The sequence below is a fragment of the Suncus etruscus genome, chromosome 14 (assembly GCF_024139225.1).
Source record: "Suncus etruscus isolate mSunEtr1 chromosome 14, mSunEtr1.pri.cur, whole genome shotgun sequence".
Taxonomy (NCBI): domain Eukaryota; kingdom Metazoa; phylum Chordata; class Mammalia; order Eulipotyphla; family Soricidae; genus Suncus; species Suncus etruscus.
The window spans coordinates 63,666,659-63,689,086 of NC_064861.1; the positions used below are offsets into that span (position 1 = coordinate 63,666,659).

The 22,428-nt window shown below is 42.2% G+C and overlaps 1 protein-coding gene across 1 annotated transcript in view; it reads left to right on the forward strand.

The window, feature by feature from the left end:
* SNTB2 (syntrophin beta 2) overlaps nucleotides 1-22,428 on the forward strand; it is a 96,093-nt gene that overhangs the window by 21,617 nt on the left and 52,048 nt on the right. Inside the window, exon 2 of the mRNA XM_049786433.1 lies at nucleotides 19,858-20,071. Within this exon, the coding sequence (XP_049642390.1) occupies nucleotides 19,858-20,071 (214 nt within the window). The remainder of the gene's footprint in view (nucleotides 1-19,857; nucleotides 20,072-22,428) is intronic.

The window sequence follows — 22,428 nt, forward strand, 5'->3', positions numbered from 1 at the left end:
CCACTGGGTGTGGCCCAAAAAACAAAACCAAAAAAAAAAAAAAAAAAAGAAAAAAAAAAGAATCATTCCTGATTGGACCTTTTGTGATGCCAGGGATTGAACCAGGGTCTGCTGAGTGCAAAGCAGGTGTCTTACCTGCTATACTATTGCTTTGGCCCCCAGATTGTGATTTTTTTTTTTTTTTTGCCTATTCCTGGGTATGTTTAGAGTTTACTCCTGGCTTTCTGCCCAGGGGTTACTCCAGGTGAGAGTCAGAGGACCATATGGATGCCAGGAATTGAACCTGTATCAGTTCCATGCAAGGCAAGTGTCTTACCCTCTATTAACATTCCCTGCCCCATGATTGTGATATTTCTTGTGTTTGTATTGCTTTGGGTCACACCCAGCAGTGATCAGGGGCTACTCAGCTAGGTAAGCAGGGGAGTTTGCAGTACAGGGATCAAACTATTCTTCAGCATGCAAAGTATGTACCCCAACCCTTTTAGCAATTATTCTGGCAAGCAAGCACTTCAGTCCTTTTAGCTAATTTTTCTTTCTAGATGTGTATTTTATGTAATTTTTGGATTTTTTTTTTTTTGCCATACCCAGAGGTACTCAATTGTTACTTTTTGCTCTGAACTTGGAGTACCTCCTGGAGGGCTTGGGGAACATATTAAGTGTCATGTTGGCCTCATACTAGGCAAATGCCCTATCTATCTGCTGTATTGTCTCTCAAGAATTATTCCTGGTGGTGCTGGTGCCAGCAATTGAACATGAATCAGCTGTGCAAGGCAAGCTCCCTTCCAGCTGTACTGTGCAGCCCAAATTCTTTCTTAATACAGTAGGAATCTGTTATTGACTCCTCCCCTAATATTTTATAAGCTAGAGGCTGGTATGGACTATGCTTTTTCTTTTTCAGGGGAAGGGACACACATGGCTATGCACTCAAGGATCACTCCCAGTGGGTTTAGGAGATCATATGGGGTGCCAGGGTATTATCCTACCCATTGAGGACTGTCCTTTACATGGAATATGAGGAAGCAGAAGTGGATTCTCAGCTTCTAGCTTCCAGCTTCATTTGCGGCTCAGTCTCCTTTGCCTCGTAAGGTCACCATAAATCTCCCACCTGGCATCAAAGTCATTAGGTTGTGTGCCATCAGGATTTACTCCATATATGGAGTCTTACTGCTCCTCAAAAGAAAAACATGTTGAGACAATAGACAGTAGTGTCTGAGAGTCTGACTTTGCCATAGTTTAAAAAGACATAGCACCTCGGGCTTTTTCCTTGCATAGATTTGAAATTCTTTCAGAAACATAAATTCTTCACAGAGACAAATGATTCATTAATTTTGTTCTCTGGAAAGAAAGGATCTTAAGGTTAATACATTGCACACAATCCAAATAAACTGGCTAAAGTTTTAAGCCTTTGAAAAATTAAAACCTATTAAAGAACATCCAGTTCTTGAACTGAAACAAGAATTTTTCAGATAATCTATCAACCTATGAAAATTTGCAACATCAGCCCCTTCAGTACTCAATCTCAGTCTGTGGTTTAAGCAAGTATTTTCCCACTCAGCAATTCCGCACATTGTTCTTGGTATCAAATTACCTTTCTGCTTGATTCAAATTCTTAGTTTGACTATTGGGCAGAATTCAATTGTGGAGTGGAAATGGAAATTAGTTATTCCAAGAAATGCAGTGATATTTCTGCTGCATGGTTCACATATGGTCATAGTACTTATGTACTGATAATTCTTGGTTTGTTTTTATTGGCTTGTGGATAGATTAGGATCCCTTAAAAAAGGATATGGGGGCCCAGAGAGATAGCACAGTGGCATTTGCCTTGCAAGCAGCCGATCCAGGACCAAAGGTGGTTGGTTCGAATCCCGGTGTCCCATATGGTCCCCCAAACCTGCCAGGAGCTATTTCTGAGCAGACAGCCAGGAGTAACCTCTGAGCATCACCGGGTGTGGCCCAAAAACCAAAAACCAAAAAAAAAAAAAAAAAAAAAAAAAAGGATATGGGTGGTGCTGGAGCAGTAGCATGATGGGTTAGGGCATTTACTTTGCATGTGGCTGACTCGGGTTCCATCTTCAGCATCACATCTGATCTCCTATTTCTGTCAGGATTAATTTCTGAGTGCAGAAAGCCAGGAGTAATGCCTGAGTACTGCCAGGTATGACCCAAAAAAACAAAACAAACAAAAAGGATACAGAGGCTGGAGCTATAGAACAGTGGGTAGGGTAGACCTGGGTTCAATCCCAGGATCCCATGTCATCCCTCGAGGCTGCCACAGAAGTGATTCCAGAGCATAGACCAGGAGTAACCACTGAGCACAGCCAGGTGTGGTCTAAAAACCAAAAACCAAAAAAAAAAAAAAAAAAAAAAAAAAAGATATTGGTGCTGTGTCTTTGCCTTGCATGCAACTGACTCAGATTTGATCCCAGGCACCACTTATGTGCCTGGAACCTGCTAGGAGTGATCCCTAAGCACCGAGCCAGGAGTAAGTGCAGTTCTAGATGTGACACCCCCCAAAAAAAGAAATACTTAAATATAAAGTGTTATGGAAAAGAACCATTTTTTGGGGTCACACCCAGCAGTGCTCAGGGGTTCCTCCTGGTTCTATGCTCAGAAATTGCTCCTGGTAGGCTCAGGGGACCTTATGGGATGCCAGGATTTCTTCTGCATGTAAGGCAATTGCCTTACCTCCATGCTTTCTCTCCAGCCCCTAGGAAAAGAATCATTTTATGTCCATAAAATGCTCATCTCATTTCTATCCTATAAAGAACTAGAACTTACTAGAAAGTCTTAGGAATTTTGGAAACCACTCTTGGCTCCTACCTTTTAACTTTATTTAATAACCCTTATTACTCATTTCTCCAGTAAATGTGATTTGAGCAAGATGTATGTAATTAATTTCCCAGTTTCGTTCCAGGAAATGTCTTTTTTTCCCCCTGGATATTTGGGTCACATCTGGTGGTGCTCAGAGGCTACTCCTTGCTCAGTGTTTGGATGTTGCTACAGACAGTGAGTGCTTTGAGGACCAAGTAAAAGCAGTATTTGGAATCAGACTAGGGGTTTCTGCATGTAAAGTATGCACTCAGCTTGTTAAAGTCTCTTCTGCTCCAGGAAATAGCTTTTATAAGCATTTGTTATTAAGGAATGAACTGCATTTTAAAAATTCTGTTAGAATATGAAAGAAATTTATTTTAAAATTATTTTAAAAAATTGTTGAGATTATGTACTTTAGAAGACTAAATGTTTATGTTTTAGGGATAAGAATTTATGCCAGAGATAGCACACTGTTTAGGCTCTGAGGATCCTCTTGGGAATTGGGTGGGGGACGATGCAAGAGTTTGAATTCTCTCAGCCTTATTCTCCCATAGCAGTCTCTGCCACTGAGTCATCCCTTGGCTCAAATAGTCTTTTTGTTACTTTTTCCACTTTTTGTACTTCTAAGTATTTCTGTCACAGTGCTTAATATGCAGTGCTATAATTATTAATTCATTGATTAAAACTTAGGAGCTTAAAATAACATAGGGGTTAACATGTATGTCTTACACCAGCCATTCCATTTCAATCCTTGGCACCACATGATCCCCCAAGGATCACTAGTTATAACCCTAGAACGTCCTCCATCCAAGTCCCTCTCCCTTGATACCACACTGGGGTTGCCTATGTAATCCCTTACATGGCAGAACCTGACAGTACCATATTCTCAGACTTTCACATTGTACTGAAGACCCAGTTTGCTGAGAATCTCCAGGCAAGGCCAATCTCAGCTTTTTTACTTCAGCTTTTTTCAGCGGGGGTGGGTGAGTGAGGGAAGGGGACTTGGGTCACAGCTAGCAGTGCTCAGGGGTCACTTCGGGCTCTGTACTTAGGACCACTTCTGGCAGTTTCTGGGGGACTGGACCATATGGGATGCCAGGGTTGGAACCTGAGTCAGCAATATGCAAGACAGCTTTCCTACTGTATTATTTTTTCAGCTCCCAAGTACTTCAGCTTTTCTTTTTGTTTGTTTTTTTGGGTCACATCCAACATTGCTCAGGGTTTACTCCTGGCTCTGTGCTCAGAAGTTGCTCCTGGCAGGCTTGGGGGACCATATGGGATGCCGGGATTTGAACCAGGTCCCATTCTGTGTTGGTGGCATGCAAGGCAAACGCTGTGCTATTACTTACAGCTGTGCTATTACTTCGGCCCCAATACTTCAGCTTTTAACTGCATAGATCCAGTAAACAAATTTGTACTTCAACTCATTTATACTTGTTGCTGAGTAATCTGCACTCATGTGAAAATTTTACACTATCTGAAAATTGAGGTGTTTAGGAAAAGATGACACCAGTCTTCTTAGGCACAGGTCTGCCATATACTAACCATAATTCAAGAAAAATGTTTTACTCTCTTTAGACCTTCGTTTTCTGAATATATCAGTTTATACCATATTAAAAATAAGTAGGTATTGGGGCCGGGAAGGTGGCGCTAGAGGTAAGGTGTCTGCCTTACAAGCGCTAGCCAAGGAACGGACTGCGGTTCGATCCCCCGGCGTCCCATATGGTCCCCCCAAGCCAGGGGCGATTTCTGAGCACATAGCCAGGAGTAACCCCTGAGCATCAAACGGGTGTGGCCCAAAAACCAAAAAAAAAAAAAAAAAATAAGTAGGTACTGGAGTGATAGTAAAGTTCGGGAGGACACTTGCCTTCATACACTGACCTGGATTCTATATTCAGCACCCAATATGGTTTCCTGAGAACAACCAAGAGTAATTCTTTTTTTTTTTTTTTTTTTTGGTTTTTGGGCCACACCCGGTAATGCTCAGGGGTTACTCTTGGCTATGTGCTCAGAAGTTGCTCCTGGCTTGGGGGACCATATGGGACACTGGGGGATCGAACCGCGGTCCGTCCTAGGCTAGCGCAGGCAAGGCAGGCACCTTACCTTTAGCACCACCGCCCGGCCCCCAAGAGTAATTCTTGAGTGCAGAGTCAGGAATTATCCCTGAGCATTGCTGGGTATGGCCCAATACAACAGAAAATTTTTTTTTGAAAAATAATTTTTTTTCTAGAGGGGAGGAACTGTTATCTTTGTGACTTTTTTTTAATTTTATTTTTTTAATTTTTAATTTAATTAAAGAAAATGCATTACATAGTTGACATAACTGATAATACATTTTTAGGAAGACCAATAGCAACTTTCTTTTAAAAAAAATAGAAAGTTGAAAGAAAAACTAAAGAAATGGGAGAGAAAGGAAAGAATATTTTTGAAAACTATTGGCTTACAATGAATTCATTGAAGCATCAGCAGAAACTTTAGTACGCTCTTCTTTAAAAAAAAAAAAAAAGGGGGGCCGGGCGGTGGCGCTGGAGGTAAGGTGCCTGCCTTACCTGCGCTAGCCTAGGAGACAGACCGAGGTTCGATCCCCCGGCGTCCCATATGGTCCCCCAAGCCAGGAGCGACTTCTGAGTGCATAGCCAGGAGTAACCTCTGAGCGTCACCGGGTGTGGCCCAAAAACCAAAAAAAAAAAAAAAAAGGATAAGAGTTAAAAAAAAATACAGCACTAATGGTGTGAGAGTGGCAAGTGTTGTTTGCATAGACCCAGCAAAATATGGGTAAAATGGGAAAAAACCTTGCCCTGAAGACCTTATCCCTGAAATTTTCTGGCATAAGATTGACTCTGGGTTCTAGGCAATCCTTGGTTGTCCAACCCCAGATTCCTTCTCTGTGGTCACGGCAAAATTTTTTCACACATTAGCTGTTGTTGTCTGGCTTATGTAGTTAAAGATTCTGGTTTCTGTGCGAGAAGGGTTCTGGTTTCTATGTTTCATCGAAGTCAGGATGTGGAGCATCTTCCTTTCACCTCACCATCAGATGCGAAGTGTCTTGCTCTGCAAGCAAGTTGCTGCTGTCGCTGAGTCATCTGTGTGTCAAGGGAATACTTTTTGGATTAAAGTCAATGACAGGGTAGTGCAGGGTCTCCCCTGGTAGATGTTTGCCTCCTGGTGATAACAACAGAAAATTTTAAATAAAAATAGAGAAGCCAAAGAGATAGTACAGTGGGTAGAACACTTGCCTTGCATGTAGTTCACCTGAATTCGAACACCTGTACTCCATGTTGTTCCCTGCCAGAGATGTTGAACCCTGCCAGGGATGATTCCTGAGTGCAGAGTTAGGAATGATTCCTAAGTGTCAATGGATATGCCCCCCACAAAAAAAAGACAAACTCCCAAAATAGACTGGTGGAGATGGCTCAAAGAGATTGTTCATAGCTTTGTATTCCAGAGAACAGGGTTAGGCCCTAACATACCGTGCACCTAAACAGGAGTTGTCTATCCCTTGAATAATGTCTTGACAAAACTGAACAAAAACAGCCCCCAGAAACAAAGTATAAAACTGAATAGATTATACTGAATTATAATTATGATCTCCTTCCCTCCAGTAGTCTTTATCCATTATTATATTTTTTGGGGGGTTACACCCAGCAGCGTTCAGGGGATACTCCTGGCTCTACGCCCAGAAATCGCACCTGGCAGGTTTGGGGGACCCTATGGGATGCCGGGATTCGAACCACCATCCTTCTGCATGCAAGGCAAATACCCTACCTTCATGCTATCTCTCAGGCCCCTGATCCATTTTTTTTTTTTTATTTTTGGGTCACACCCGGCAGCGCTCAGGGCTTAATCTTGGCTCATTGCCCAGAAATTGCTCCTAGTAGGCTTGGGGGACCATATGGGATGCCGGGATTTGAACCACCGTCCTTCTGCATGCAAGGCAAATGCCCTACCTCCGTGCTATCTCTCTGGCCCCTGATCCATTATTATTATTTTTTGGGGGGGTCACACCCGGTGGTGCTCAGGGGTTACTCCTGGCTATCTGCTCAGAAATAGCTCCTGGCAGGCATGGGGGACCATATGGGACACCAGGATTCGAACCAACCACCATTATTATTTTTATTGTTGCCTTTTTTCCTGGATTTTGGGTCACACCTGAGAGTGCTTAGGGATTTTCCTGGTTGTCTGCTTTTTTGTGTATGTTTTAAGGACATGCATAGAGGTGCCAGAGGTCACTCCTAGTGTTGGGGTGACCTTATGGTGCCATGTATCAAAATAGAGCTGCCATCATTTCAGAGAAATGATCTCTGAAAGTATAGTCTTAAGACCAGCCACATTTAAGGCAAGCATTTCCCCCTAAACTTTATTTTTAGTGAAATATTTATACAAAGGCACTCTGTGTGATTAGTGTATGTAGTAGCAGAACATAATGCACTTATGAACAGCTATTTTATTAACCATCTCAAAATATGGTAATTATACTCCATTGAGTGTTGCTCTGTAATTCATATACACTAAGGACACTGGTGAGTCTCCTTTCCTTGAGTAATCTCCAGGAGAAAAGGATTTAACATGCATGAAGATAAATATAATCTCAAGATAAGTACTCAGTGATTATAGGAAGGCTACTATTAACACAAATTAACTGTCAGTTGCAAGGGCAAACTTTCACATATCCAGAGCTGATATCTAATATTGCCTAAATGTTATTTCGCAAGGAAGGTCATGAACATTTTTTTGTTGGGCCACATCCAGTGATGCTCTGTGCTCAAAAATCTCTCCTGGCAGGCCCAGGGGGGCCTGGGGATTGAACCTGGGTCAGCTTCGTGCAAGGCACACTGTGACTGCTGTGTTATCTCTCCAGCCCCATGAACTTTTGAAATTAAATCTAGATATTCTGGAATAGTAGCATTCTTTCATTGTCATTTTGATACCTCAAATAAGTGGGAGAGGAAAATGGGAAAGTGTTGGTCAGAGGATATAAACTTCCAGTTATAAGATGAATAATTTCTTAAGATCTAATGTTTAACATGATGGCTATAGTTAGAAATGCTGTACTTGGGGCAGGAGAGATAATTAAATGGGTAGGGCACTAGCTTTGCAGATGGCTAACCTGTGTTTGATCCCCCAAATCTTATATGGTACCCTAAACACAGATTGATCCCTGAGCACACCAGCTGTGACCCCCAACACAAAACCCAGAAAACTAAACTCTATTATGTGGTAAATATTTGCTAAAGTAGAGCTTAAAATTTCTTACCATATGCCTAAAATTTCTACTTTGGGAGCCTTAGAGATGATTCAGTGTTGAAGCACATGTTTTCCATGCAGGAACCCTGCATTTGAAACCTGAATCACATGGTCTTTATGTTGCCCATGTAACAACTCCTGAGCACCAAGCCAGGAGAAGTCCTGGATTAATTCCTGGTATGAATACTAAATATATATACTAAAAGTTATAATTATGTGAGGTGATAGATGTTAGAAATACTACACAGTCATTTCACAACCATCATCTATACCTTAACTTCTTTAGAGGAGTGGGACCACACCTGGCAATGTTCATGGCTAAATCCTGGCTCTGCATTCAGGGGTCATTCTGAAAGTGGTTGGGAGACCATCAGGGCTGTCAAGGCTTGAACTCCAGTTGGTTGTGTGCAAGCCAAATGCCTTACCCACTGTACTATGGCTCCAGCCCCAACTGGGGCATATTTTTTTGGTTCTGGTTTTGCTTACACCTGGCAGTAGTGCTTGAGCCTGTGGGAAATCATGTGGTCATGCACTCCAGCCCACTGAACTGACTCTCAGACCTTGAAATTCTTTTTTTTCCCTTTGGTTTTTGGGCCAAACCTGGTGACGCTTAGGGGCTACTCCTGGCTCTGCACTCAGAAATTGCTCCTGGCTTGGAAGACCATATGGGATGCCGGGGATTGAACCCAAGTCCATCCTGGGTCAGCAGTGTGCAAGGTAAACGCCCTACCACTACGCTATTGCTTCGGCCCCTGAAATTTTTTTTTTTTATAAGAGTTGTTCCTGGGCCCGGTGAGATAGCACAGCGGTGTTTGCCTTGCAAGCAGCCGATCCAGGACCAAAGGTGGTTGGTTCGAATCCCGGTGTCCCATATGGTCCCCCGTGCCTGCCAGGAGCTATTTCTGAGCAGACAGCCAGGAGTAACCCCTGAGCACTGCCGGGTGTGGCCCAAAAACAAAAACAAAAACAAAAAACAAACAAACAAAAAGAGTTGTTCCTTCTCCTTGGTTTACTTATTTCTCTTTAATTTTTAAAATATCAGTGCTGAACAGCAGCGTTTGCCTTGTAAACAGCCGATCCAGGACCAAAGGTGGTTGGTTCAAATCCTGGTGTCCCATATGGTCCCCCGTGCCTGCCAAGAGCTATTTCTGAGCAGACAGCCAGGAGTAACCCCTGAGCACCGCTGGGTGTGACCCAAAAACCAAAAAAAAAAAAAAAAAAAAAATATATATATATATATATATATATATATATATATCAGTGCTGAAAAGAATAGGAAAAAAATAAGAAAAAAAAAACAAAAAAAAAGGAAAAAAAAGAAAAACAAAAAAAAATATCAGTGTTGGGGGATAGAGAGATAGCATGGAGGTAGGGTGTTTGCCTTGCATGCAGAAGGTCGGTGGTTTGAATCCCGGCATCCCATATGGTCCCCCGAGCCTGCCAGGAGTGATTTCTGAACGTAGAGCCAGGAGTAACCACTGAGCACTGTGACCCAAAAACCAAAAAAAAAAAAATTATCAGTGTTGGATTTATGGATATTTATTTTATTCTATGACTCATAATTCTGGAAAAATATCATGTATTTTTTTGTCACACCCGGCAGTGCTCAGGGGTGTTACTCATGGCTCTATGCTCAGAAATCGCGCCTGGTGGGCTCCGGGGACCATATGAGTTGCCAGGATTCGAACCACCGTCCTTCTTCATGCAAGGCAAACGCCTTGCTATGGTGCTATCTCTCTGGCTCCAAATTATCATGTATTTTAAGATGGTAAAATTCTTCCAGATTTTGTTTTAATGACCATTGTTTATTTTATTTTTTAAAAAAATTAATTGAGGGGCCGGGCGGTGGCGCTGGAGGTAAGGTGCCTGCCTTGCCTGCGCTAGCCTAGGACGGACCGCGGTTCGATCCCCCGGTGCCCCATATGGTCCCCCAAGAAGCCAGGAGCAACTTCTGAGCGTATAGCCAGGAGTAACCCCTGAGCGTCACAGGGTGTGGCCCAAAAACCAAAAAAAAAAAAAAAATTAATTGAAAAATAAAACAAATAGGAGCTGGAGCCATAGTACTATAGGTACTGCTTATCTTGCGTACAGCCAACCCATGTTTGATTACCAGTACCCTGTATGGTCCCTGAGTGCAGAGCCAAGAATAAGCCCTGAGCACAGCTGGTGTGCCCCTCAACAAAACTAAACAAAAAACAATTTAGCAATGAATACAGATGTAAGATGTAGGTTAAACAATATATTTGCACTGTAGCTTAACATTTAAGAGTAGATTTATTGGGGCCGAAGAGATAACATGGAGGTAAGACGTTTGCCTCTCATGCAGAAGGCCGGTGGTTCAAATCTCCGGTATCCCATATGGTCCCCTGAGCATGCCAGGAGTGATTTCTGAGCATGGAGCCAGGATAACCTCTGAGCGCTGCCGGGTGTGACCCAAAAACCAAAAAAAAAAAAAAAAAAAAAAAAAAAAAAGAGTAGATTTATTTATTTATTTTGGGTCACACCCGGTGGAGCTCAGGAATTACTCTGTGCTCAGAAATTGCTCCTGGCAGGTTTGGGGACCATATGGGATGCTGGGAAATCAAACCCAAGTCTGTCCTGGTCGACTGAATGCAAGGCAAATACCCTACTGCTATCTCTCTGGCACCTAAGAGTAGATTTCTAAAGGCTGGAGATGTATTCAGTGGTAGAGCATATTATTTACATATGTGAGGCTATGTGCTCAATCTCTGTCCTGGAAAAAAAAAAGATAAGCAGATCATTTCTGTGAACTTTGACAATTGTCAGTCTGCTATAGCTGAACTCCCTAGCCATGTATTACATAAAAGAGAGGGGGAAAGAACACGAACACATCTTTGTCTTTTTCTCTTCTTCCTGAACTGTGGTCAGAATATCCTTAATGACAACAAAAGCTTGGCAGTTACTAATAGCAGATCTTTTGTACAATTTGAAAAAATGACAAAGTGTTTAAAGGTGTGGAAACTTGGATGGCATTCTGGCTCCCAGTGGTGACTCTGATTGGGTGTTCAGGATGGAGTGCTTGCTGACCCCTTGAACACAGCTATTGTGCTGAGTGAATATTGTGTTTCCGTCTATAGTTCACCACTTGGTGTGCTGATCTAAAACAAACCATCCTGTGTACTGAGTTAGTGCCAGACACATCCACTTAGAAACAAAAATACGGATGAGGATTTCCTTGCACTTGAACTGCTAGAATTATTTTTGATTTGTTGAAAATAACACTACTTTATTAGTATTTTAAGTATTTTAGTAACTTTATTTTGCTTATTATTGTTACATTTAATTGTGTGTAACATCCTAATTATGCTTACAGCATTTAAACTGCATTGCTTTTTATAATCCCTATTGTTTTGGGTTGGGGGCTGTCAGTCTTCCCTTTCCTTTTTAACTAAATGACCTGAATCAGTATGTTATTTTAAATATTTGCACGTAGAGAGAGTTCTTTGATGTTGAAGGGGAAAAACATGGATTTTGTTTGTTTCGTTGGTTGTTTTTTTGGCCACACCCAGTAGTGTTCAGGGGTTACTCCTGATTCTGTGCTTATGATTAGCTCCTAGCAGGCTTGGGGGACCATATGGGATGCTGGGGATTGAACCCTTGTCCATCCCAGGTCAGTCGCATGCAAGGCAAACACCCTACCACTGTGACATCACTCTGGCCCAGAAAACATGGCTTTTAAAATAAAAATTTTTTGTTTGTTTCTCTAATCCTGCCCAATGATGCTCAGGGGTTACTTCTTTTTTTTGTTTGTTTGGTTTTGGTTTTTGGGCCATACCTGTTTGACGCTCAGGGGTTACTCCTGGCTATGCGCTCAGAAATCGCCCCTGGCTTGGGGGACCATATGGGACTCGGGGGGATCGAACCATGGTCCGTCCTATGCTAGAGCTTGCAAGGCAGACACCTTACCTCTAGCGCCACCTTCCCGGCCCAGGGGTTACTTCTTAACTCTGCATGTAGGAATTACTTCTTGCAGTGCTCAGCGGACCCTATAAGATACTAGGGATCAAACCTGGATCAGCTACTCTTGCAAAGACATAATATTGCTAATAAACTGATATGTATGATATATCAACTGATAATTATTTATTACTGATAATTTTGTTGTAATGAATGATTTGTTGTATCAAATTTAGCTGAAGAAATTATTGGTTTTTTTTTTTGGATTTTGGGTCACACCCGGCAGCGTTCAGGCGTTACTCCTGGCTCTACTCTCAGAAATTGCTCCTGGCAGGCTCGGGGGACCATATGGGATGCCGGATTCGAACCACTGTCCTTCTGCATGCAAGGCAAATGCCCAACCTCCATGCTATCTCTCCGGCCCTGGAATAGTTTCTTTATATTTTTCTAATCTTTTACATGATTAGAAAAATTTTCTGCTGTTGTTAGTAGCCTTCTTATCTGCTTTGCATATTTTTTTTGTTTTTGTTTTTGGGTCACAAGCGCCCCCCGGGGCCCGGAGAGATAGCACAGCGGTGTTTGCCTTGCAAGCAGCCGATCCAGGACCAAAGGTGGTTGGTTTGAATCCCGGTGTCCCATATGGTTCCCCGTGCCTGTCAGGAGCTATTTCTGAGCAGACAGCCAGGAGTAACCCCTGAGCACCGCTGGGTGTGGCCCAAAAACCAAAAAAAAAAAAAAAAAAAAAAAAAAAGAAATTGCCCCCGGCAGGCATGGGGGACCATATGGGATGCCGGGATTCGAACCACCATCCTATTGCATGCAAGGAAAGCACGCTACCTTCATGTTATCCCTCCAGCCCTGCTTTGCATGTTTTAAAGCAGAAAGAAGGGCATGAAACAGATTAGATCATTGTTTCATGTGAAGCAATACTTTTTTTAAGCTTATTCCTGGCTCTGCATTCAGGGATCACTCCTGGTGGGCTTGGGGGACTATACGGGGTGCCAGGGATTGAACCCAGTTCAGCCATGTGCAAGGCAAGTTGCTGCTGTTGCTGAGTCATCTGTACCTACTGTACTACCTACTGTACTATAGAAGCAATTTTAGGAAAAGGAAAAGTACTAAGAATGGAATTGGCCTATACATACAAAAGTATACAAAAAATATAGATCAACACTAAAAGGAAAATTATACAATTTTAAACAACTTTAGCATTCAGTATCTCAGTTTTTTGATGAGTTATACAAAGGATTCTAAAAACACATACGTAATGTGTTGTAGTTTCCACAGGGAAATTGGCTAGTAGTTATCTTGCTTATGAAAACATTAAAAAATGCAAACCTGGGGCCAGAGAGATAGCATGGAGATAAGGCATTTGCCTTGCATGCAGAATGATGGTGGTTCAAATCCTGGCATCCCATATAGTTCCCCGAGACTGCCAGGAGCTATTTCTGAGTGTAGAGCCAGGAGTAACCCCTGAGCGCTGCCGGGTGTGACCCAAAAACCACACACACAAAAAAATGCAAACCTAAGATTTTTAAAATAAAAAGTTGAAAACCTTGCATATTTTTTGTAGCTTGGTAAAACATTCCAAAGGGGAACAGTTTCAAAATTGATTTTAAAGCTATTTATAAATGATCCACAACTAGTTTTACCGTATAACATTTGTGAAAAAGACTACCCTGAAGAAATTATACAGTAAATAATCCAAAGCCCCAAATTATTCCAGTTAGCTTATTGCTTCTTTAAAATCTCTTTCTATATTTAAAAACATGAAAGCTAATACTTTTGTATAAAAGAAACTGATATCCATGATAGAATTTGATTGCGGCCTAAGAATTTTTCTTTTGCTATTTTGCCTAAATTTATTGCAAAAGGCCATAATTTTAAAGTTAAGAGAGTTTAATTGCTGGGAAGAAACTTCACAACTACCTATTTTGGGGCTTATTTGGAATACACTATAGCTCAGATTTACTTATTTAATTGTGCAGAGATTGAAAAGGAAACCTCTCCTTGGTATCTCATAGTATTTGAGATCTTCAAGAAGGGTATATTTCTCAGGCCACAGAGATGACTTAATGGATTGAGCACATGCTTTGCATGCTGAATCCTCAGGCTGGATCCCCAGCAACTACTTGGTTTCCTGAGCATCATGGAAAGTAAACCTGGAACACAAAGCTGTGGCCCTAGAGTTACCACCAGGTGTAACTCCAAAATTGGTTATTTCTTGACTAAACTGATCTTGGAGAAGGAAAGATGGGTAATGTAGCAAAATGGAAACTTCAGGACTGACATAAGCAGCAGATATTTATTAAAACCAGATAATGTTGAATCTCATCTTAAGCACATGTGCTACAGCTGAGAACAAGCTGCATCCTGGACTTCCTTGATAAGAATTCTTGTCTTTTAAGTACCAAGAAAGGATCTAACTTCAGTTTAAGTGATAGGACAAAGGGAAAAGTATGACTTTGGAGATACTCATCTTGAGAACTGCAGTTCAAGATGCGTTTTTATTTTGAAATTGTTGGAAAATTGTTTATTTCTTTACAATCTTTGAGCCACATTGAGTGGTACTCAAGGACTTCCTCCAGCTTAATGCTTGGTGTTTGTACCCAGTGCCGCTCAGGGGACTCTTTGATTCCAGGAATCAAACCCAGAGACTCACATGTGTTAGGCAAGTACTCTATGCTGAACAACATCCCTGGCTGTTTATAGCTGATTTTTGTTTTGGGGCCACCCCTTTGCTCAAGGCTGGTCTATGTCCAGGGGTTGCTTCTGGCCAGCTCGGGACCATATAGAGTATTGGAATTGAAACGAAGGTAGGCCATGTGCTAGGCAAATGCCCTACTTATTGTATTATCTCACTAGCCCCACTGTATTATTTTAAAAATGATGCTTAGAATAGGCACATTAAAATGGGAAAATATTACATATGCAAACAAGTTCTTATCTAATAGAGATAGGAACACAAATTTTGTAATGCATTTAGGCCTTATACCCTGAACATTGGCATAATGACTTGGCTCAGGCCTCAGAAGAATGGGCATAGACCATGGATACTATCTATGGAAACAACCACAATTGTCTATAACATTACCAGAAGCAAACCTCTACCAGGGAAGACCCTACCGTTTCTCTGGCAGTGACTTACTCCAAAGAGTGTTCTCTTAACACCCAGATGATTTAGCAACAGCAACAACCAACCTGCTTTCGGGGCAGGTCTCTCTACATCTAATGGTGAGGTGAAACTAGAGGATGCTCCACGTCATCATGACTTTGTTGAAGGAAATGCACAGAAACCAGAATCTTTAACTACAGGAACCTGACACCAACAACAGCTAATGTGCAAAAGTGTTTCACTGGGACCACAGAAAATGACTCAGGGGTTGGGCAGCCTGGTATGCCTGGAACCCAGAGTTGGTCTTATGCTGGAAACTTCAGGGGTGAGGTCTCCTTGTATTTAGGCCAAGGCATTCCCCCCCTCCCCCGTTTTTTCCATATTTTTCTGGGCCTATGCAAACAACGGCGATTGTCACTGTCACACCTTTATTGTTATGTGTTTTTTTTTTTTTACAACTTATTCTTTTTTTTTTGGTTTTTGGGCCATACCCAGCAGTGCTCAGGGGTTACTCCTGGATGTCTGCTCAGAAATAGCTCCTGGCAGGCACGGGGGACCATATGGGACACCGGGATTCGAACCAACCATCTTTGGTCCTGGATTGGCTGCTTGCAAGGCAAACACCGCTGTGCTATCTCTCCAGGCCCTACAACTTATTCTTTAAGGAAACAAAAAAAACAGTTTACTGAACTTAATCATGGTGCTTAAATAAAGAATTTATATTAGAGGCCGGAGAGATAACATGGAGGTAGGGCATTTGCCTTGCATGCAGAAGGATGATGGTTCGAATACCAGCATCCCTTATGGTCCCCCGAGCCTGCCAGGAGCGATTTCTGAGCGTAGAGCCAGGAGTAACCCCTTAGCACTGCCGGATGTGACCCAAAACAAACAAACAAAAAAAGAATTTATTTAAAAAAAGAAATTTTTTTTTTTTGGTTTTTGGGCCACACCCGTTTGACGCTCAGGGGTTACTCCTGGCTATGCACTCAGAAATCACCCCTGGCTTGGGGGACTATATGGGACACCGGGGGATCGAACCGCGGTCCATCCGCTTGCAAGGCAGACACCTAACCTGTAGCGCCACCTTCCCGGCCCCTAAAAAAAGAATTTATATTAAAAAAAAATGATGCTTAGAAAAAAATTGATGCTAGAAAGAGTTTTATAACAGGGGAAGATGGGTATTCCTGAAAAGAGCCTGAAAAGTCTGTAAGGAAATGTGTAGTTAGGAGTTTTTATATTTAGTTTCCAGTGGGGTTTTTGTTTGTTTTGTTTTGTTCATTGAACTGTACCTAATGGTGCTATTAAGTTGGCTTCTTCCAGCTCAGTGCTTGGGGTGGTGGGAAGTCATTCCTTTCTGTGTTCAGGGAACCATTTGATGCTGGGAATTAAACCTAGGTTTCCCATGTGCAAAGCATATGCTCATTCATTGAACTATTTCTCTAGCTCTCATTTAAAAAATAATTTATTTTTAGTATTTCTAGTTTAATTTCCTAGAAATGATAAAGTCTGTGGAAAGTAAAATGATGGAGGACCATGAGGTGCTGGGAATCAAAATCCGGGGCCTCTCATCGGCAACGCGTGAGCTCTAGCACTGTGCCACATATCTGTCTACCCCTCACTGATTTTTTTCTTTTTTGATGGTGGGGGTTACTCCTGGTTCTGCACTCAGAAATCATTACTCCTGGCAGGCTCTGGAGACCATAGAAAATGTCGAGGATCAAAACCCGATCTGCCTCGTGCAAGGCAAAAACCCAACCTGCTGTGCTGTTCCAGCCCCTACAATTTTTGTTTTGTTTGTTTTCCTTTTGTATTTGGGCCATACCTGGAGATGACCAATGATTACTCCTGGCTCTGAGCTCAGGAGTATAGGGAACCATAGAGGAAACTGGGGATTGAACCTTGGTTGCCACATGTGAGGCAAATGCCCTAACCACTGTACTATTGCTCCAGTTTCTCTCCTGTTCTTTTTCAATAAAAAAGATCAGCATATGGGGGCTGGAGCAATAGTACAGTGGTAAGGCGTTTGCCTTGCATGCGGCCAACACAGAACAGACGGTGGTTCAAGTCCCGGCATCCCATATGGTTCCCCAAGCATGCCAGGAGCGGCTTCTGAGCACAGAGCCAGGAGTAACCCCTGAGCGCTGCCAGGTGACCCAAAAACCAAAAAAAAAAAAAAAAAAAAGTATATGAATGAAAGAAAATTAACTTTAACATTTAAAGATCTAAAATACTACAGGTATTAGTGTGTAAATATTTTTGGGTTTTGGTCACACCTGGCAGTGGTAGGGCTTAATCCTGGCTCTATGGTCAGGAGTTACTCCTGGCAGTACTCGGGAGACCATATGGGGTGCTGGCCATTGAACCTGGATCAGCTGCATGCAAAGCCCTGCTTGTACTCTGTACTCTTTTGCGTGCAGTGTGCTTAAGTATTTTAATTTAATATTTTTTTGTTTTTGTTTTTGGGTCACACCTGGCAGCGCTCAACAGTTACTCCTGGCTCTGCGCTCAGAAATCGCTCCTGGCAGGCTCAGGGGACCATATGGAATGCCAGTATTTGAGCCACCAATCTTCTGCATGCAAGGCAAACGCCTTACCTCGATGCTATCTCTCCGGCCCCTTTTAATTTAATATTTAAATTAAAACACCATGAGATAGTTAAAAGTTGTTGATACTTGAGGTTTGGTCATTCAGTATAAATATTCTATTATAATTATTATTATTATTATTATTATTATTATTGTTATGCTTTTTTGGTTGGGCCACACCTGTTGGCACTCGGGTGTTACTCCTGGCTCTGCACTCGGAAGTTACTCTTGGCAGGCCAGAAGACCATATCGGATATTGGAGATCGAACCTGGGTTGACCAAGTGCAAGTCAAATGCCTTGCTTTTGGCCACACAGTGTTGTTTTTGTTTTGTTTTGTTTTGTTTTGTTTTGGCCACACCTGGTGATGTTCAGGGGTCACTCCTGTCTATGCGCTCAGAAATTGCTCCTGGCTTGGGGGACCATATAGAACACCGGGGATCAAACCCCGGGGATCGAACCCTGGTCTGTCCTGGGTCAGTTACATGCAAGGCAAACGCCCTACTGCTGTGCTATTGCTCCGGCGCCCCCATACAATATTAATGTTCTAACACCCATCCTTTCACCAATGTTTATTTCCCACCACCAATTTTCCCAGTTTCCCTTCTGTTTCCCATCCCCACCCTGCCTCTATAGCAGACAATTCTCTTTTTTCCCTTTGAGACACCGTGGTTTGCAATACTGTTACTTAAGTGGTATCATGCATATTGCTTTACTTCCTTTCAATTCCCAGTTCTTGTCCAAAATGATCATTTCCAACTATTGTTGTCATAATGGTCCCTTCTCTGTGAAGACAGTCTTTATCAGGGAAAATGAAACTTGCTGCAATATATCATGGTTCTGAGTTGACCTAAATGTCTCCTGGGAGGGTAAGATATAACAATATGGCAACTAGGGAGGTCTATGTGTAGGACTAAAACAATATTTTTACTAACTTTTCACCTTTCTTATATCTCACGTAAATTAGAAACAGATGTTTGTCCTCAGCTCTTCAGCCTTTCCAGATGGTTAATTTGATGTGGGGATAGAAGTTATTGTGGTCAACTTGAGTGAAATTCATTGCTCTTTTAATAAAGACTGTATTAAGTTGTGTGTGAGTATGTTTATGTATGTAATTAGTTCAGTGAGAATGGTGTTGTGTGGCTGAATAAACTTTTGAGTAAATCATTTAAAGGGTCCTTTTCTTTTTCTTATTTATTTATTTATTTGTTTATTTTTGGTTTTTGGGCCATACCCGGCGTTGCTCAGGGATTATTCCTGGCTGTCTGCTCAGAAATAGTTCCTGGTAGGCACGGGGGACCATATGGGACACCGGGATTCGAACCAACCACCTTTGGTCCTGGATCGGCTGCTTGCAAGGCAAACGCTGCTGTGCTATCTCTCCGGGCCCCCTTTTTCTTATTTTTCGTCTTAGTTTTTGGGCCACACCTGCAGTACTTATATACCTTACTCCTGGCTCTGCTCTCAGCTATCACTCCTGGCTGACTTGGGATGCTAATATGGGGTGCTGGGTATTGAATTTGGGTCAATTGCTTGCAAAGCAAGCACCTTCCTTGCTATACTAACGCTCTAGCCATAAGGATACCTTTCTAACCACTTATACGATTAGAGAATATTAATTTAGGATATCTTTATTGTTCCCTATTTGGTAGCCCAATAGTTGATATAATGCCTTGCTTAAACACTCAAAGAAAAAGAAGTCTGCTATTGACAGTGACTATAAAGTATAGAATTTTTTACCTAAATTTCCTGTGACTTAATCCTTTGAACATATAAAGCTAATGACCATTGAAATGCCTCAGAAGAACAGTTTTTGGACTAGAGTAGCAGTCATTTTGTTTGGGTTATGTGTCCACTAGTCCTAAAGTTCAGTGTACTGGCTCTTTAACAGTATATTTTTTTTACTCTATGATAGATATGTATGTCAGTTGTCATTTTCTCATAAGAAGCAAAAATACTGGGGCCGGGCGGTGGCGCTAAAGGTAAGGTGCCTGCCTTGCCTGCGCTGGCCTTGGACGGACCGCGGTTCGATCCCCCGGTGTCCCATATGGTCCCCCAAGCCAGGAGCAACTTCTGAGCACATAGCCAGGAGTAACCCCTGAGCGTTACCGGGTGTGGCCCAAAAACCAAAAAAAAAAAAAAAAGAAGCAAAAATACTGACCACCATCCTTGGTTTTTGTTCATAGTCAAGTTCATCCGAGAAGTAACACCATATATCAAGAAGCCATCATTAGTGTCTGATCTGCCTTGGGAAGGTTCAGCTCCACAGTCCCCAAGCTTTAGTGGCAGTGAGGACTCAGGTTCTCCAAAACACCAAAATGGCACCAAGGACAGAAAGGTCATCCCTCTCAAAATGTGCTTCGCTGCTAGAAATCTAAGCATGCCGGATCTGGAAAACAGGTGAGCTGTACCTATAGAGACTGATACTCTTACAACCTGATAAACTTATGGATGTTGCAATATTGACCATATATATTATTGTGCAATAATATGGCTGTTGAGTTGATTATACAAACAAAAGCAACAATCTGGAATGATAACTTTTAGAGTTTCTTATTTATTTACTCATTTATTTATGTATGTTTTTGGGCCACACTTGGTGGTGCTTAGGGGTTACTCCTGGCTCTAGAATCAGATATCACTCCTTGCAGGCTCAGGGACCATATGAGATGCCGGGAATAGAACCCAGGTTCGTCCTGGGTTGGCAGCATGCAAGGCAAACACCCTACCCTTGTGCTACCTCTCTGGCCCCTAGAGTTCTTTATTTAAATTATTTTTAAACATAAGTACACGTGTATTTATATTATGTGTACACACATATGTAAAAAGAGAAGTAAAGAGAGGGAAATTATGGACAGACACACAGGAAACTGTTCATGGTGATAACTCTAGAGAATGAAAAGTAGGGCCCGGAGAGATAGCACAGTGGCGTTTGCCTTGCAAGCAGCCGATCCAGGACCAAAAGGTGGTTGGTTCGAATCCCGGTGTCCCATATGGTCCCCCGTGCCTGCCAGGAGCTATTTCTGAGCAGCCAGGAGTAACCTCTGAGCCACGCTGGGTGTGACCAAAAAACCAAAAACCAAAAAAAAAAAAAAAAAAAAAAAAAAGAGAGAGAGAGAGAATGAAAAGTAGAGTACAAGGAAAGAATTCACTTCACTTTTTTTTTTTTTTTTTTTTTTTTGGTTTTTGGGCCACACCCAGCGTTGCTCAGGGGTTACTCCTGGCTGTCTGCTCAGAAATAGCTCCTGGCAGGCACGGGGGACCATATGGGACACCGGGATTCGAACCAACCACCTTTGGTCCTGGATCGGCTGCTTGCAAGGCAAACGCTGCTGTGCTATCTCTCCGGGCCCATCACTTCACTTTTTATTTTATCGCTTGTTATGTCATTTTATTTTTTTCTTTACTATCAACATTATTTTATAATTGAAAAAAAAAGATTTTGCCAAAAAATTGTTTTGATCCTTTTAAGGACTGGGAAAATGGCTCAGTGGTAGAACACATGCCTTGTGTTCTGTTTAACTCCCACTCCAGCATCTCCAGATGGTTCCCAAACACCATGGGAGATAATCCTCAACAGAAACAACATTTTCTACCTTACATCAACAGAGTCCATTTTGGTTTTCAATTTCTTTTTTTTTTTTTTTTTGGATTATTTTGGGTGAACCTGCCTGTGCTCGAGGCTTACTCCTGGCAGGGCTTGGGGGATCATAAGGAGGACCAGGGTTAAACACAGGCCAATAATATTGATGGATGCAGGGCTTGTATTCTGACCTGGCCTCTTTTCATTAATTCTACATGAATGAATTAGCACACATACATTTAGTATTAGGGATTATATAGAAAAAAATAAAAAGAACTTAAATATAGGAGAGATAAAGTTTTTATAATGTACTTTCACTTTTTTGTTTGTTTTTGGATCACACCCGGAGTGTTCAGTGGTTACTCCTGGCAGGCTCGGGGGGCCTTATGGAATGCTGAGATTCAAACCACAGTCCTTCTCATGCAAGGCAAATCAAATGCCCTATCTCCTTGCTATCTCTCTGGCCCATCTTTTACTTTTTTTTTTTTTTGGTTTTTGGGTCACACCTGGCAGTGCTCAGGGGTTACTCTCAGAAATTGCTCCCATCAGGCTTGGGAGACCATATGGGATGCCGGGATTCGAACCATCGTCCTTCTGCATGCAAGGCAAACATCTTACCTCCTTGCTCTCTCTCTGACCCCATCATCTTTTACTTTTTAATATTTTTCTTTTTGGAGCCACTGGTAGTACTCAGGTACTATTAGTTCTGTGCTCAGGGGTCATGTTTGGTGGCTCATAGGGTACTATATGCAGTGGTGGGTATCAAAATGGGGTCAGTTGCATGTAAACACTTTTATTCCTGTGCTGTTAGGCCACTGCTTTCATTTTTTTTTTTTGTTTTTGTTTTTGGGCCACACCCAGCGTTGCTCAGGGGTTACTCCTGGCTGCCTGCTCAGAAATAGCTCCTGGATCGGCTGCTTGGAAGGCAAACTGCCGCTGTGCTATCTCTCCGGGCCCACCACTTTTATGGTCTCCTATTGTCTGACTATCTGGCTACATGCCAAGTCAGGTTCAGAGAGATCACAAAAGACAAAAAAGGAAGCTGAATGCAGGTCAGGTACAGTTCAAAGGACTAAGCACATGCTTTGCATGCTAGAGGCTGGATTTGAACCCTGTAATAAAAGGTTCTCTGTGGGCCACTTAGAGTGAGAATTAAGCAGCTAGGGATTTGCCT